The sequence below is a fragment of the Neospora caninum genome, chromosome VI, assembly GCF_000208865.1.
Source record: "Neospora caninum Liverpool complete genome, chromosome VI".
NCBI classification, from domain to species: domain Eukaryota; phylum Apicomplexa; class Conoidasida; order Eucoccidiorida; family Sarcocystidae; genus Neospora; species Neospora caninum.
The window spans coordinates 1,970,794-1,986,847 of NC_018392.1; the positions used below are offsets into that span (position 1 = coordinate 1,970,794).

Sequence of the window (16,054 nt, forward strand, 5' to 3'; positions counted from 1 at the left end):
ACCGTTGCGAGTTCGAGAAGTCTTGCGGCCTTCCGAACGACGAGAAGAGAACACGAGACTCAGAGAGATGTGGATATGTCGGAAAGGGACACAGATTCCTATGGCCGAGCCCCAAAACATCCAGTAGATCACGAAGAAAAAAAACGAAAGAAGTGGAATCGAAAACTTTGCTATGAGCGCCTGGGAGTGAAGCGTGATTATCCCCCCGGCGGGAGTTCTTCGCGAGAGCCCTTGTAGTGTCGCAAATTCGAAGTCGGTGGCCCTGGTTTGAATGGAGCGTTCGCGCCGTACGCCACAGGAAGTCCAATGGACCCGTCGTCGGGGAAGTACTGCGTCGGTCTTCGTTCGGCTGTCGTCCTGTTGGTCTCGGCATCGACACCAGAAACAGGGGGTAAATGACGACACAGCACTCGATGGTTTGCACTTTTCGCTGTCGCCGTCTTGAAAGTTGGCGACAGCTCCGTAGGAGAAACGATAGGGCATGACCCATGCGTATACGATCACGACAGGACGTTTCCATAGGTGTTCAGAATGCGGAATCTAAGCGTGGGTTCAAAGGCACGTGCATGCATACGCAGTATACAGGGGATCACACAGCCGAGTACAGCAGGGAGGCTGGCAGCTTCGGCTACTTGAGAGGGATGCACACTGCTCTCAGTTGAAAATTTTACGAAGATGCGTAGGCATCTTCGTGGGCGCATCCATCGTTTCTAGCGGGGGATAGACTATCGCTAGGGCGACATCTGAAAGTTTGCCTCCCACGTTCTTGGTTCGTTCAAACACTGCACACACATCACGGGTCCTCCACTGTAGCATTTGCTCCAGCACAGTGTGGGCGTTCATGCAAATGATGTTTGGAGACTGGTTTGACGAGTTCACCGACGCTGCAAACGGCAAGCTTCGCAGAGAAGGGTTTACACACAATAGGGCAGATGCATTCATCTTGCAAGACACACTTACCGCAAAAAAGATGTGCCTTCGCGCTCCTCTTCGAGGGCGCGTTCTTTGGCGGCATAGAGGATCTGATTCCTAGCCACCTCTTTCTTGAGCATAGCGGCAAGTTCTTCCTCTGTGTTTGGAGTAGCAGGCCTACCAAAGTAGACATTCTCGCGGGCTTCGTCCACTTTCTGGGCCGTTTCCGCCTGAAGCTGCTTCAGTCTGGGCAAATACTCCTGTGCAAACGCGGGGGAATTCCATAACACATCAAACTGCCTCAGAGACGTGCACGTTGTCCGTCGTTAGCAGCCCCGGCGTTCAACACCGGGGGGGACAACCGAAGCTCTGCGCAGCGCGAGTTCAGACACACTGCCGGCAAATGACACTTTCCATAGCTCGCTGCATATCTTAAAGAGGACTTGCCCAGTGCTGTTTTCGCTCCTTGACTTTGTAGTTGAAGGGATTCTGGTTTTACCTGGTAGAGCGTTAACTCCGACATCGTCACCTTCATGCGCCGGTTCATCTCGATCAGCTTTCCATGCAGTCTGAGAATTTCGTTTCGAATGCGAATGGCGTCGGCACGTTCTTCTTCGGCCCTCGCTTTCTGCTTGTCTGAGACACCGAGAGTTCAAAGAGTGTCGTGTTAGCGCGAGAGACGCGAACGCGTGCCGGGTCCCCTTCAGCTCGTTCCAACATCAACTGCTAGCCTCCGCACATTCGCATGAGGTTCCAGGAACCTGTTCGCGCCCTTAGGAAAAACGTACGAGGCAGCGTACTCCGGGGTCTGGGAGAAAGTTTCTAGTTTTCGCTTTCGAGACGAAGCGATCGTGCACGAAGGGGATGGCTCATCGTCTCGACGTCCCTACCTGTCAACTCCGTTAGATCTTCAAGTCGCAAGTCTTGATCGATGAGCTCCTTCTTTATGCCCCGGAACCGCTGTTCGATGACCCGATACTTCGCCTCCAACGTCTCCATATCTGGATCTTCTCTGCCGAAAGAAAGCACATTTACACAGAAGAAGTGTCTCTGACTCAACAGAGAGTGGTACAGGCACACTCACCGGCGGCCCGCTGTGGATGTTGAAACTGGTGAATTTTTTTTTCAAAAAACGCCACAGGCCTGGAATTGGTTGTCGGACACACGGTTGTCCAGAGCGTGCTTTCGAAACCCGGAAGAGACGGCGTTTCCGGTTTCAGCATCTATCGAAACGTGTGATTGGTTTGAAAACCACAAAAATTCGTCGCGCCGTTCCTAGTTATTCGATTCGGGTACCTCTTCCAACCACGAGTTTCACGTGGATCAGGCACCGTTCTGAGACGAAGCATGTCGAATGTCAGTCGCCTGGCTGTTGAGCAAACGTCTTAGCGATAAAGCAGGAAGCGAGGCCGCAGTCTCTACAACGCCCGCAAAACAGCCTTTACGAGATGTCGTCTCACTGACTCGAGAGGATGTCCTGGACTGCACCGTAACGGCCTTATCAGATTCTCGCTCACGTGAGGTGATTTTGTCTCTCTCTTTGTGGCGCACGGCACTGGAGAGAGGCAGAGACGCTCCAGTGTTTCAGCAGCCTCAGGCGAAACTCCAACGACGCACAAGCACTGGTAGTGGTGCGTTAGACGAGAGAACCCGCACCACGTGGGGCGATTTCTACAGAGAACCCTGACCGGCAAGAAGGCACACCGACACCCCACGCGACGCCACTCGCTTACCCGCCGAGTTCTTGCCACTGTCTCCCCTCCGTTGGATTTTCTGCGAGCAAATCAGAGTCACGAAATGTGGAACAGCCGGGTTAGGCGGGGACCCAGTGGGAGAATGCATGCTCGGCAAGCGAGAGTCAAAATGAGCAGACGAAACACAAGTCCCCCTCCATCGTGTTTCTGACACTTCACTCTGGCAAGTCCTGTGCAGCACTCTCATCACACCAGTGGCTGAGTGTGTGAAAACAGGACGGGCAGTTGCTCTGTGAAGGTGCCTCCGTCTCGACCCAACTCCACAAGTCTTTGCGTTTTGCTGCTTGGCCAGAGACAGCTTTCAAAGGTGGATTTTCGACCGACAACTCGGGCCCCGGTTTTCCTCGCTGCTCGCGCCTGCATGACTTCTGTAGCCGCTGCGCTCACCTAGTTTGCGGCTGATGCTTTCTGCTAATCGTTTTTCTTCCTGAAGCTCTTTTTTCAACTTCTCGACCTCGGCCGCCAAAACGGGCACGTCTTTCGCCCTTCGCTTCTTCGAGTGAAGCTGTCTCTCGACTTCTTGGAGTTGGAGACGAAGCGTGGTCACATCCTTCGAAACCGAGTGATAGACGCGACAAGGGAGGAGACGGAGTAGCGCAAACACACGGACAAGGCGAACGAGCGGGACAGGGACGGCCGAGTGATTAGGTTGGAACAAAGTAGCGGCAGCCAGCAACATGTCCATGCTCGATTAAAAAGTGTCTCCAGCTTTTGCCGCCTACCTGGTCTTTCTCATGCAGGGCGCGCTGGCTTCTCTTCTCCGTTTCCTCTTGAGCACGAGCGCACACGGAGAAAGCAGATTTCTCAGAAAAAGATGGAAACCTCTCGAGCAGCCTCTCTGACGCGCCGACGCTTCAAAGGCCTTGGGATTCCTAAGAGGATCTACGGGCCCCCCTTTTTCACGGCTGCACGGCGTCCAGGCGCAGGCAAATGCTCAACGAGTGAGTCTTCCGCTTCCCGCACGTTTTAAAAAGGACTCTTCTCCCTATCGCGCTTTCCATCATTTCCCCCAGATTCGAATTCGAGGGGTGTCTCACTCTTTCAAACGGATTCAGTGCGCAAGGCTTTTTATTTCGACTCCTTGTCACGTGTCCCGACACGCAGTCTACGAACGGAGTTTACAGTTCCGAAGAACTTCCCAGTCTCCATTTCCGATGGGTCGGCGAGTCCACTCCAAGGACTATTCGAGCGGACGCGGTTCCACGACACACAGCCTAACACACCGCTTTCGACTTGATACCGGGCTGCGCATCCTGTGAGAACGTGGCAGTGTCAGGCGCTGCCAAGGCATCTGGAGGGTTGTGTGTCGAGTCGGAAGTTGCGGCTATCTTTGGCAGAACGACGCATGTGTGAACTCGTGCTGCTGTCTCTTCAAAATCAGAACTCCTCGTCCGTCTGCCGCTGGACAGGGCCCTCATCCAGGGCGAGATCCTGTGAGTCCCCGCGAAGCCTCCAGAAGCAGGAGAAGGCTCACCAAGCATGTTCGATTTCTCCCACAACAGACAAAGCTCGTCGTTCCTAGAGGGGAAGTTGGAAGAGGAAAGAACAGGCAAGAGTCTTTTTTGAAGTAGAGGCAGTTTGCAAATTGTTCTGCACTGCTATACGGAACGACATGTGCTTGGGTCACTTCGGACACGCAGGCCCCTAGCGGTCTCCCTCCACTTTTTCAAGGAGGATTCTGCTACGGCACCTCTCGCCAGCTACAAGCGTCTCTGCGAGTCAACAGGGAAACTACCACGGCTTCCGATAAAGCGCATCTTCGCTATCTTGCGCTTGCCTGTCGATCAGCTGAATTCCAGCGAGATTTCTTGACTCGATGGCAGTCTGGTAGATCCTCTTGGTGCTGAGCATTTCTTTCTCAACCGCGTTGATGACGTTGTTGAGGCGGTCGATCTCGATCACGTACTCCTCCATGAGTCCTGCACATCGCCCCGAAACAATGCACCTTTCCTGTTCTTCCGCTGCGCTAATCTTACGTCTTCTAGGAAAGAAATAAGGTCGATAGTTTCACGGCGCCCGGTACAGATTCACTGATGAAGATACACTCCGGACGCGACACATCAACACGCATGCACCTGTTTTTTTCGGTTCTGGGGGTTCAGGGGTACGACTTTGTGTGGTGTCAGCTCCCTGGGGATTGGGATCCCCTCTCCCCTACACGAAGACGGTCTTTTTTCACACGGATTCTCACGGCTTTCCTCTTTGACCTTCTGGATGAGACGCGACTGCTCGAGACGCAGCCAGCCTCGCTGCTCAACTTCCTTTTGCATCTGAAGCGACCGTTTCTGAGAACGCGTTTTCCACATGCAAGAGGGCGAGACACGTGTGTATTTCCGCGGCTCGTCAAGAGGAAACGGAAGTGGGTCTTTACAGCCGTCGAGGGCTTTGCTGGAATTTCTACAGAGCACCCCCCTTCGAGGAGCTGTTCACAGCTCGGCCAGGCACCAAATCGAGAATTTCGCCTTCTCCTGGGGGAGCGCCGTCCGCGGTTTGTAATGTCTCTGTTAAAAGGTTGTGTGTATGCGACTCATCGTCGCATATAAACATATGCTTGTATATATGTATGGATGGTCATATGCATTCCCATCTGTTTCTGGCGAAGCGTCGCCCGATGCCTCACTTCAATGGCCTTCGCCTTCGCCTCTGCTTGCAGTCGAAGAATTTCCACTTCGTTCGCAAGGATTTTGTGTCGCTCGGTCATTTCGGCGACTTGCTGGTCCGAGGTCTGCTTCAGCGTGATGTACTGGTTACACGCCAGCCGAACCATTTCAGTCAGCTTTTGAATTTCCGCGATGGACTTCGTTAAGTCTCGTTGCTGCCTCTGCAGGTGCCTCTCTTCTTCTCGCTAAGGGCCGGCCTCAGACAAGACGAGCAGAAGACCCAAGAAAAACAGAGGTAAACTCAGGGCTCCCGTGATACAAGCACGCCAACGTGGAGGCATATCGAGGCACGGGAAAGACAGGACAATGGGCAACAACAGAGCAGCCGTTGTCTCTGGAATCACTCGTTTTGTGAGCTTGCCTTTATGCAGACGTGCATGCAGGTGCATAGGGCGGTGCGCACACATGCCTACTGGCCGGTACACGTAAATTTACTCTCCTGCGACAAGAAATGCGTATCTGTCTACCTGTCTTCCTTTATCTCTGTGTTTTGCGCAGCATGAGGCTGCCGATTCCGCGGCTTTCTCAAAGACTCGCAACAGGTGCGGTCGACTTCCCCGCACGCCTTGCCGCCCGATCCCGGCACTCTCGTTTGTCGCGCGTTTATCTCTGCCCGCGGAAGCAACAGGAGTTGCTTGGATCATCCTAGCCTTTCCAGGTTCATCAGCCTAAACTGCGTTACTCGCGTCCGGCTCACACGCGCCCATGCAGAGCGCTCATAAAGACCACAGGGCGACATGGTGTTTCGGCATTTCAGCTCTTCCCGGATCTATGTATACTCGTCTCAAACGTCCCTAAACACGGCGCCTTTTTGAAAAATGTGCTTCACTCGTCTTCTCGGCTGGAGATGTTCTCAACGGAGGCGTGCCGCCAAGCGGCTGTGCTCCCTGCAGCGCCTACCGCCGGTTGCCCCGCTTGTTGATCTCCCCAGATTCAACCAAAGACCCCGCCACAGACCGCACCTTTATCTGGAGCCTCTGCTGACCGTCCGTCACTCTCTGTTGCGCCGCAGCGATCTCCCGGAGGATTCGCTCTTTGTGTGCCGTTAGGGTCTTCACGTGCTGCGCCCAAGACTCGACTTCTCCTCGGCTGGCTGCTGCCTCTTTCTCCAAGTCCGAAAGTTTCCTGAACTGCAAAGGCGGTCGCAGGAGCACACCCCGGGCCAGCGACCAAGCAAAAACCGAGGAGTGCGCGACCGTCTCGGCTCAAACCGTCCCAGGTGAAACGCTGTCTTTCAGGTGAGCGGGAGAGAATGTGTGTCTATGCGTTGAATCGAACGCATACGCCGAAAAATGCACAGTCGAGAATCGGTTTCAGGTTTGCAAGAAAGGGGCGTGCGTCGCTTCTAGGCGTCTGGATCATCACAGCCAAGAGGACATTCGTGTTTCCTTTCCACTTACTGCAAGATCTGCTTCCTCGCCTCGCTCCTTCCTGTCGCTCTCCTGCAGATGCAGGTGAGACAGAGATTCCCGCAAAACTTGAAGGGCTCTATCCTCCGCCGTCTTGTCAACGATGGCGGAGTGATCCGTGAACTGCAGTAGCCCGGCAGCACTGAGGCTCGCTAGGCCGACCCCCCGAAGCATGTCTCCCCAGTCCTTACGGAAAAAGACTGGATTTCCCTGTTTCGCTTACCTGCTCCAATATGTTTCTTGAAAAAGCTTCCGTCTCCTGGCAGAGTGCCTTGGCCTATTTCAGGTTTACAGATGCATGTAACTAGGCATTCAGAGAGCATGTCAAGCGGCGAGCGACGCAGCCTCCAAGCTCGTGATTTCGTGGGAAGACAGAGAGGGGACCAGCGCAGGGAAAGGCAAAGATGGAATCGGGATTATATGGTAGCTTCAGCCGTCTTGCCGTCTTTTTTCCTGACCATGAGGGAAAATCTCTGACGCCGAACACCATTTGGAAGGTGAAATAGCTTTGTTAGTGGCTCACGGAATGATGCCCCGGATTCTGACGCCTCGACGAAACGAACGCAGCCTCGATACACACAAAGAACAGCGAGGCTTCGGCGAAGGGAAGGACGCGACAGGATGTGTTGAGCGGCTTTCTGTGGTTAAACGGCGCCAGGGTGGTTTCCTGTGTTCGGTGTATCCAGAAACAGAGCCTCGTGTAACATTTAATAGAGTCAGCATTCTATCTCCGTAGAGTGCGTGTTCAAGGAACCATTCTTCAACATAGAACGCGCGTGCTTTCACCCCACGACGGGGGCGCGCCGCTGGGAGAGAACGACACTGCATTTAGGGTAAACGCTTTCCGGAAGCGTGAGGGCTACGCGTTGTTTCTCTCGAAACGAGGGCGGCTAGACGAACAGAGACATGTAGCCTACTGTGGCTTTCCCCTTCGCAATCTCGATCTCCAGCTGCTTCTTTTCCTTCAGCCAATCTGTCTGAAAGACGCCAACAGGCCGCAGACAGCCACGCGGGGGTTCCGGCCTTTGTTCGCGGGAACCCATGCACTGAAGAACGCATGGTTTCACGTCCTGTGGCCTTTTCACGAGTTTACCACGCGTCGAACCGCAGTCGTGTCCTTCCCCCCCAATCGAGCGGCGAATCAAAGGCAAAGTGAAGGACTCGGCCTACGCGGGGCGACTGATCGCGCGTACTTTCTCGGCTCGCCCAACGAAATGCTGTTTCGTGGAGAATGACTGGGGTGCGACCACAATGCGGAAGGCGCTGCGTTCACTGCACAGTACGGCGGAGACTGGTATTCAGATTCGCTATCGCATGCAGGTTGGAAACCTGCAGGATGGGCGGACTGTTCGCCCCGCGTATAGGCTCACTTTGAGGCTCTTCAAGTCGGGGAGTTGGGAGAAAACAGCGTCTCTGGCGAACACCGCTTTTTTGAATTCTCTGGAAAGCAGAGAGGGGAGGCGACGGCGGCATAGGAAAACGGATCAAAAGTTAAATGCCTGGCGCTCCACACCATTCAAGGCCGAGGAACCCTTTCAGGGAAAGGGATCCTGTGGACGAGGCCGTCACAATAAACCGCGTCGAAAACACTCAGGAGAGAACGGAGAACAGTCCTCGGGCACTCTCCCGTCGATAGAGTTTGTGACAGGTTGCTGCCGCTTTTGTGTGTATCACAGACTTGAAATGTAGAGAGGCATCTGGGCATCCTAGGGAGACGACCGTTTCGGCGAGCGCGTTGCTGCTTTACCGAGGAGTGGTTTCTTGTTTCCCGCGTCGCCAACGAAACCGAGAGGATTCTAAAAACCCGTTTGCTCGTATGCCGTTTTGTTCGTTTCCGCCTTTTTGTGTGCATTTCTCTGCAACCTGTCAGTTCGCCGCACACTCCCTCCACAGGTTTTCCGCGCCTCGTTTTGTGGCAAATCCGTGTCCAGGAACAGGGCGTACACGTGGGCTCGGAAGATGCGTGTGGGGTGTATCACCACGTTTCACCTAGTACCAAACTCAGACGCAGCGTCAAACGGTCAGGCCTTCATGTGACGAGGGGGATGACGAGGGGGATTTCCGTTTTGTGTTTTTTTCGTGCTTACACCTTGGCTCGATCAAAGAGACTCGCGTTTCGGCTCGTCATGTCCGTCACCATTTTGAGCTCGGAAGCGAGGTCCTTGGACTGAAGGTCCAGGGCGCGTTTGTTCTCAGCAGCTTGCAGATAGTTCACCTGGAAAAACAAGATGCTCATCAGTGCGTTGTGAGGCATCTCTCACGGGGCCATGCCGTTCCGCTTCCAGGCTCCTCCGCCCGAAAGACCCAATCGCCTCTCGATAAGGCACACCCATTGAGACGCTGTCTCGCGAAACGCCGGAGCAGCAACTGAGTATGCAAATGGACTGAAAGCGCCCCACTGAAAACAAGAGGCTGGGATTTGTACGCGGCACACGCCACGCGCCAACCACGGCGAAGGAAATACCTTAGGCGGGAGAGAAGAACGCAGTCGTTTTTCCGAGAAACCGTTTGTTGCCAAAAAAGCGTGAAGACGGCCTCTCTTGCCTCTCACCTTCGCCGCCTGGGCCTTCCCAAGCACTGCGCGCTCCGCGAGTTCAGCGGCCAGAACCTCGTCTCTCTTCACCGTCACTTGCAGGGATACTTCCTCCCGTTGCGACTCGAGGACCTAGCAGAATCAGGAGAGGAAAAGGACAACGCGGCGTGTGCTGCAAAGACACTGCACGAAAGACGGATCCCTCCCCTCCCCCCGGCGCCATCAACTTGTGAGCGAGTTCGTGACTGTTCCTTCTCTACAGAAGAAACCGCAAGCCAGGTTTTTTCACAGCCTGGCTGTGCTGTCTACCGCCAGGCGGCAATCAGCCGAGTTCTCCCGAAAGGTGAGTGGGCACTCCGTAACTCTCAGAGACGCCTCTCGTCAGGCAGAGGCTGAAGCCGTGGCTGTCGATGAGAGGATTGTCCTGATTGTTCTCCACGGCGGTTTTGCCTGACCCCGTACACAGGAACGCGAGCCACAAGCATACTTTGAGCCGTTCTTCGGCAGCAAAGGCCTTCTGCACTAGGTCTTCGAGCTCCTGTTCTACGCCAGTTGTTTGAGCTTTCAGAGCTTGCAGGACTTGAGAGAACTGGTCCGCTTGGACTCGCACGCGCTCAGGATCTTGCGCCGTGTAGTCCAGTTCCCGCTTGACTCCCTCCACCTGCGACAATGCTGCCTTGCGCCGCATGAAGCACACGTGAAAAGGACGACATCCACAGGGTCTCCACGACGAATCGGACATCGCTTTCGACGCAGTCACCCTCCACGACGATGTAGACAGCCCTGTTTCTCCGGCTGCTTTGTGTGCCTTTTTAAACGCGCAGTTAGATCGCAACTACAGGAAGAGCTGGCAAAACTGGGGACCTACAGAGGATCACCGGGAGTCTACGTCTGAGTGGACACATCTCCACGGGACTAAAAACACAATTGCCTAGGAACGCATCAATGGTAATACGCACATCACACGCACTACGCTGCACTCAGATTCATACATATATATGTATATATATGCATGTGTATATCGATACGGATCCACGCCTGGAGGTGGTTTCTGGTGTGCCCGATATCGCTACACAGGGACGGCTCTATTTGCACGGAAAGCCTTGGCTGTGCAGTGCGCGGTTTTGCCTGATTTCCTAACGGGTGCAATCGCAGTTTTCCCTTTGCTGCACGCAGTGTGAATCTGAGAGCGCGAATTTTCAGGATCCCGCGCGCTGGTCCAGCAGTGTGTCCTGGAAATCGATGTCCTTGTCGGATAGAACCTCTTGGAGCTTGCGATACGGTCACAAAATCCTCTTCTGCTTTCTTACAGCGAGCTGCTCTTTGAGGGTCGTTTCCTTCTCCTGAAGGGCGTTCCTCTGACTGGCGAGGTTCTCTGACGGCGTTTTACAGAGAGAAAGGCGTAACACAGCGAAGCACAACACGTATGACCGAAAGTACACTCCACACGAAGCAAGACAACTCGAAATAGTGGAGCACTGCCTGCAGGGCCAAACGCGACGTTTTCCTCACGCCCGCACGGCGCCGCGAGGACAAAAATGCAGGTTTCTGGCGTCGACTCCTTCCTCCAAGAAACGAGCCTCGATGTTTGAGAGAAAGCAGGCACACGGTTGGGAGATCTCGACTGTCGATACTGGCAGAGAGAAGAACACAGCGTCGCACCTAAAGAATCGAGTCTCTCAGAGCTTTCCGCATTCTGTACTGGGCGTGAGAAGGTGGGATTTCCCGCAGGTCCCCCGCAAATGGTCAGTTCGGCAACGTTTCCAAACCACCCGGAAAAAAGGCGGAACTCTCCGTTCGTCGGTCCGGCGGGGCTCAGAAGATCTGGATTTTGAAAGGCGCCCCGTGTGTGTGTGTGCGCGCAAGCGTGCAAGGTCTTTTCATCACGTGTTCCCACGCTCGACACAACAGAGCCTTCTGTGCTCTGTAGGTGTGTGACAAGAGGTCACCTCCTATCCCCGGAGTGTCTTTCTGGAGAGATTTCTCAACGTGTGCTCCGAAAAAAGGAGATCTGCGCATTTGCAGGACTCCGAGCGACGACGCATTGTCCTTCACTCGCTGCCGTTACCTGTCAACACTCCGGTCGAAAACGGTTTCCTGTGTATGTCGGGGATGCGCCGGCGCCATGCCACAAACGGTGGAGGCGTCGCCCCTAACCCCGCTGGACTGCTTAAGACAGCTAAACGTGTAGGAATTCAACATCCCGCCAGTATTCATGCTTGCTGGGAAGCTGGAGGCCTTCGAACTGGTGGTTTGAATACGCAAAAAACCCGTCCAGTAATAGAGTAAAAGATACCCGCTATTCTACCCTACAATATGTAAGCCTACAATGCATCTAGTGAAGCAGGGAAGGGCGTGCGAAACGTTTTCGGAGACATACCCTTCGTCTTCAGTCGCAGTTGGACCTCTTTCTGCCACAGAAAAGAAACAAGCAACATGGAGAAAACGAAATGGAAATCGTAGGAACGTTCTTCCCTCCTCTGTTGGATTTTCGGATCTTTTCTTTATCCTGCACAAAGACATGCCCTGTGATCGTGCTCCGCGACTTGTGTCGACGGTGAGGCTGATACTAACGCATCTAGGACTTCCATGTCTTTTCTTCCGAGCTACATGTGTACACGCCTACGCATGTTTGCACGCACCGAGAGAGAGGAACTGGCATATCGCTTCTCCGGAAGAAGTGAAACAGCGCCGATAAAAACCAGAATGAACTTGCGAGACCTCGCATGTGCGAAGGCTACCCAAGCTCAGACACATGAAAACAAACCTGTACATATATATGTATAAGGAACTATACAAGTGTACGCATCAAACTGTTTAAATGTGTATACGTATGTGTGCTGGTGGGTGCGTATATACACAGTCTTTGTGTCCCTTGGAATTCGGTTGTTCGGCTGTATATCCATGGATATTGGAGGTGAAAAGATGTAGAGAATTGGAATTCTGACCTTTGTGCACTCCATTTCAGCAGTCGCAGCTTCAATGAGGACTCCAAAAGACTCTCGGATTTCCTCGCGACGACCATGAAGAATGCCCTCCAGACTTTTCCTCTCCTTCTCTAGCTCGTCGATTTGGAGTTTCAACAGCCTCTCCGCGTCGGCAGAGCTCTCAATCTCGGCTTCTTTCTAACACAGAGCAGCAAGAAGCATTGCCACGTTCCCCACCGTTGCAAAAAAGTTTCAAAGGGAGTACGAAGAGAAAGGCGCTTGCAGATCCACCGAATCCTGTGCCTCGCGACAGACATCTCGAGATCTGGAGGGATCAGCTGTTCTCGCCGCGTGAGCCGTTACAGTCTTCGCTCCGTGGATACGTATGTGCTTCCGTGTTTGTGTTTGTGTCTTGCGCCGTTCCGCACACACGGCTGTCTATACAATTTTTAGTCGTGAAACTGTCAGTAACCTGTCTTGTTCAATCTTCTCTTTCTGTTCCCTCAGCGTGTTCACCCGAACCACCTGTCAACATCTTTCTGAATGCGAAAACAATAGAAACGAAGGCGCGGGTATTCCCTTGAAAACCAGCGTGAAAGCCCTCTCCGCCTCCGCATCCTCGCCGGGACCGGGGCTGTACGTACACCTCGGTGGCACGGCCGTCCCATGATTTCTGCGTTTCTTGTCTCGACACCCCATAAAACCGAGCTTTTGTGTGGTTTCCTCTGCTTTCGAGATGCACATCTGCGGTTCGCTGGCCTGCGCCTAGACTGCGACTCGCCGCTTCGCATCAATCCACCAAACTCTCAACTCGAGTGTCGTTCTGTCCTTCTCTCTGCCTCTCCGACTTGTCAGCCACAGACAAGCTCTTTTCGTGTGCTGTTGCTTATGAGGCGAGAGCGAAATGCGTGGACTTCTGATGGCCAGCAACTCGACACAGAAGCGCCGCGCTTTGCCTTTTCGAGGCACCGCCGAACGGGTTTTTCAAGTGCACGTTTTTCGTCTCCCCCTCGCTTGTGCGGTGCATGCGCGGAGCCGAAGCAACGGGTCAGTTTCACTGGTTTGTGTCTACGTGGCAAGGTGCCCGCCATAGAAGCAAAGGAACAGAAAAGCGGCTGTCTGGTCGGGTGAAGCGGCGAAGGCAACAGACTCGTGTGGGGTTTTACATCTCGCATGCTCTCCTGAAGGGCCTGGATCTCCTCGTCGTGCTCTCGCGACACCACGAGCAAACGCTCCAGCTCGCGCTTCTGCTCCTCCACATCCTGTGAGAGCGCGGCGACTCGAGAAGCAGCTGCCTGTTCCTTCGCGAGAGAGTCGAGCAGTGCCTGATGCAATTTGTAGATCTTCTGCTTGCACATGGCGACTCTAAGAACACACAGAGACGTAGAAGACGGTTGCGATGCAGCTGCGCAGGCAGCGGTCCGCCACGGAGACGGAGACACGCGCGAGAAAGAGAGAGGGCCAAGAGAGAGAACAGTCAGGTGAACTAGGGAGGGTGAAGAGGAGAGAGAGAGTGGCGAGAAGACCGCAGCGAACAGACTTCGAAAACGCAAACTCGGACCTGAAAGAGACTCGGTCGAGAATGAGAGAAGGAAACCAGAAAAACACACCTTACGATGCAAATGGGGGAAGGAGGGAAAGAAAGAACCCAACACCGCACAGAGTCAAAACCGTGCGAAGGAACCGGCGACCGCCAGGTGCTCCCGCCACAGACGAGGAGGCATTTGCTGCTGTGTTTGGTTCTCTTTTGACTTCTTAATCGCTCTGTGGGTCTCGTTCTGGAGATACCACGGAAGAACTGAGAATAGAAACGGAGTGTGGCCGATTCAAATGCTTCGGCGGAAAACGTGCGTCCTGTCCACGAAAACCCGAACTAGTTGTGCGGGATAAACACTTCGGATGATGCAGTTTTGCGTCCCTCTCCGCGGAAGGGAAACGAAACAGGAGACAACGCGAGGCCAAAGCGAGGCTCTCTAAGACTCACTCCGTCTTTCCTACTTTTCCTTCCTCGCAAAGTTTATCTAGGATGTTAAAAATAACTTCGCGCTCAACATCTTCGCTTCTGTCGTGTTCTGCCTCATGATGTCCATCCCTTTCTTGTCTTCTCTGTATCGACTTCGTTTCTCCCTCGCTATGCCCGCATGCCCACTGCTCTGTCTCTTCCTCAGCTCGTATGTTTTCGCTAGGCCCTCTCGGAGACACTTGCTGCCTTTCCACCGCACCTTGTCCCCCCTCCTGCTCGACCTCCCTGACGGCTGGCGACTCCATCTCTCTGGTTCCTTCTGCTCCGTAGCCTTTTTCTTCCGCTTCCCAGAGATATCTGGTGCTTGTCGTCTCTCGACAGAGCACCTGGCGGTGTATGTACACCTGCGCCCGGGTCCGCCTCCCTCCGATTCGCCTGTGGCTCTTCTTTTGCGTTTTGCTGGTCTGGCTCTGCGTTGTCAAACAAAGGAAAACGCCTACCAGGTAAAGTGGAATTTCATTTCACCTCTCTACAGACACCTGTCTCTGAAGCAGGCACGGCATCAGGATCCATATCTCCACTCCCAGACGAAGCGAGAAGAGAAGGTGGAGTGTGTCTACCAAAAAGGAAACAGGACAGTGTTGACGCAAGGAAAGAAATGAAGTGCGAAAACGTGACAATGGAAGACGCGAAAGCAACGAAGAGAGTGCACGTGGATGTGACTGATTTTAAACGCCTGGTCGCACGGCACGACGAAGAAGAACGGATGTGAGAAGAAAGCGGAGACAAGAGCCAAGGACCGCCAACGTGCGAAAAAATAGAGAGCAAAAGGTGGAGAAATCAACGGCGCACAGGTCTCCACTGGCGACGAGGCCTTCTTTCGTGAGGCACCTCTCGTCGGCACACGCGCGATCGAACAGGGGAGATTAAGAACGGGCAAGAATCAAAGTTGCCGAGACACGGGGAAAAGGAAACAAAGAACTGCGTCTGCCCGGTCGGAGACGCCGTACGAAGAAGAGATTAGGGACAGGAAACACGTAATCAGAGGGCAAAGAAGACGAGAGAGGCCATTTTGGGGCGGAGCAGACGGGCCCCGCCGCTGAAACGAAATCTGCAAAGAGGACGAACATATGCGGCTAAAAGAGGGACAGCATCATCCTCTCGCTCCCCGGTTTCTGGAGCGTTTCACGCCACAGAATGTGAGAGAAGAAGAGCAAGGCTGCCGCCCGCGCATGCCCTGGGAGCCCCCCAACGTCTGCAGTTTTTTTGCAGAGATCTTGCCAAGCCTGTCCTCTCCACGACCTGCGCGATGTTGTTGCACCAAAAATCTCTCTGAACGGGACTGGTGAGAGGAGGTGGAAAACGACGGAGACGGAGGAGAAACAGGAGACAGGAGAAACCGAGCGAAGGACTGCATGCTGAGTTTTCCTTGGCTGAATTGGAAATCCCTACGCTGATAGGCAGCTGCATTGCACCGCAACAGCTGAGGCTGCGACGATCGCTGAGGTGTACATACACCACAGAGAAGACGGCTCGCTTTTTGCAGTGTACATACACCTCAACGGAGGTTGCGGTGTGTGCTGGGGTAGGTTTGGCACCTCGACACGAGGGGATCTTTCTCACCCCCTCAGGCTGATGCACAGGCACGCCTACCCGGATCCGCCTCGTTCCTCGCCATTTCAAACAGTGGGAAATCTGTCCTTTCCAGGAAACGCGTTTTTGGTGGATGTGTGTGACAAGATTCCCGTGGCCTAGCTGCCGCCGCGGCCGCACAGGACCAGCTGCTCAGGGCGCGGCAGAGCAACCGAGGGCGTGGGCCCCCTTTCCCCTCAAAAAATCAACCGCTGAGGCAGCCAAGCGGAAGAAAGCGACGCGAAGAAGGCCGGAGAGGAAGGA

At 54.1% G+C, this 16,054-nt stretch overlaps 1 protein-coding gene across 1 annotated transcript; it reads right to left on the reverse strand.

Moving 5' to 3' along the window:
* Positions 1–197: 197 nt before the first annotated feature.
* NCLIV_017760 (conserved hypothetical protein) lies at positions 198–13,553 on the reverse strand (the record flags this gene model as incomplete). The annotated part of the gene is made up of 22 exons (XM_003881968.1): positions 198–357; positions 961–1,172; positions 1,412–1,548; positions 1,803–1,924; positions 2,646–2,685; positions 3,054–3,216; positions 3,389–3,435; positions 4,141–4,184; positions 4,402–4,585; positions 4,858–4,951; positions 5,287–5,409; positions 6,289–6,456; positions 6,727–6,768; positions 7,653–7,712; positions 8,106–8,175; positions 8,823–8,950; positions 9,287–9,400; positions 9,756–9,944; positions 10,579–10,643; positions 11,649–11,679; positions 12,217–12,393; positions 13,362–13,553. 22 exons carry the CDS (start codon positions 13,551–13,553, stop codon positions 198–200), a joined length of 2,562 nt encoding a protein of 853 aa, XP_003882017.1.
* Between the last annotated feature and the right edge of the window lie 2,501 nt (positions 13,554–16,054).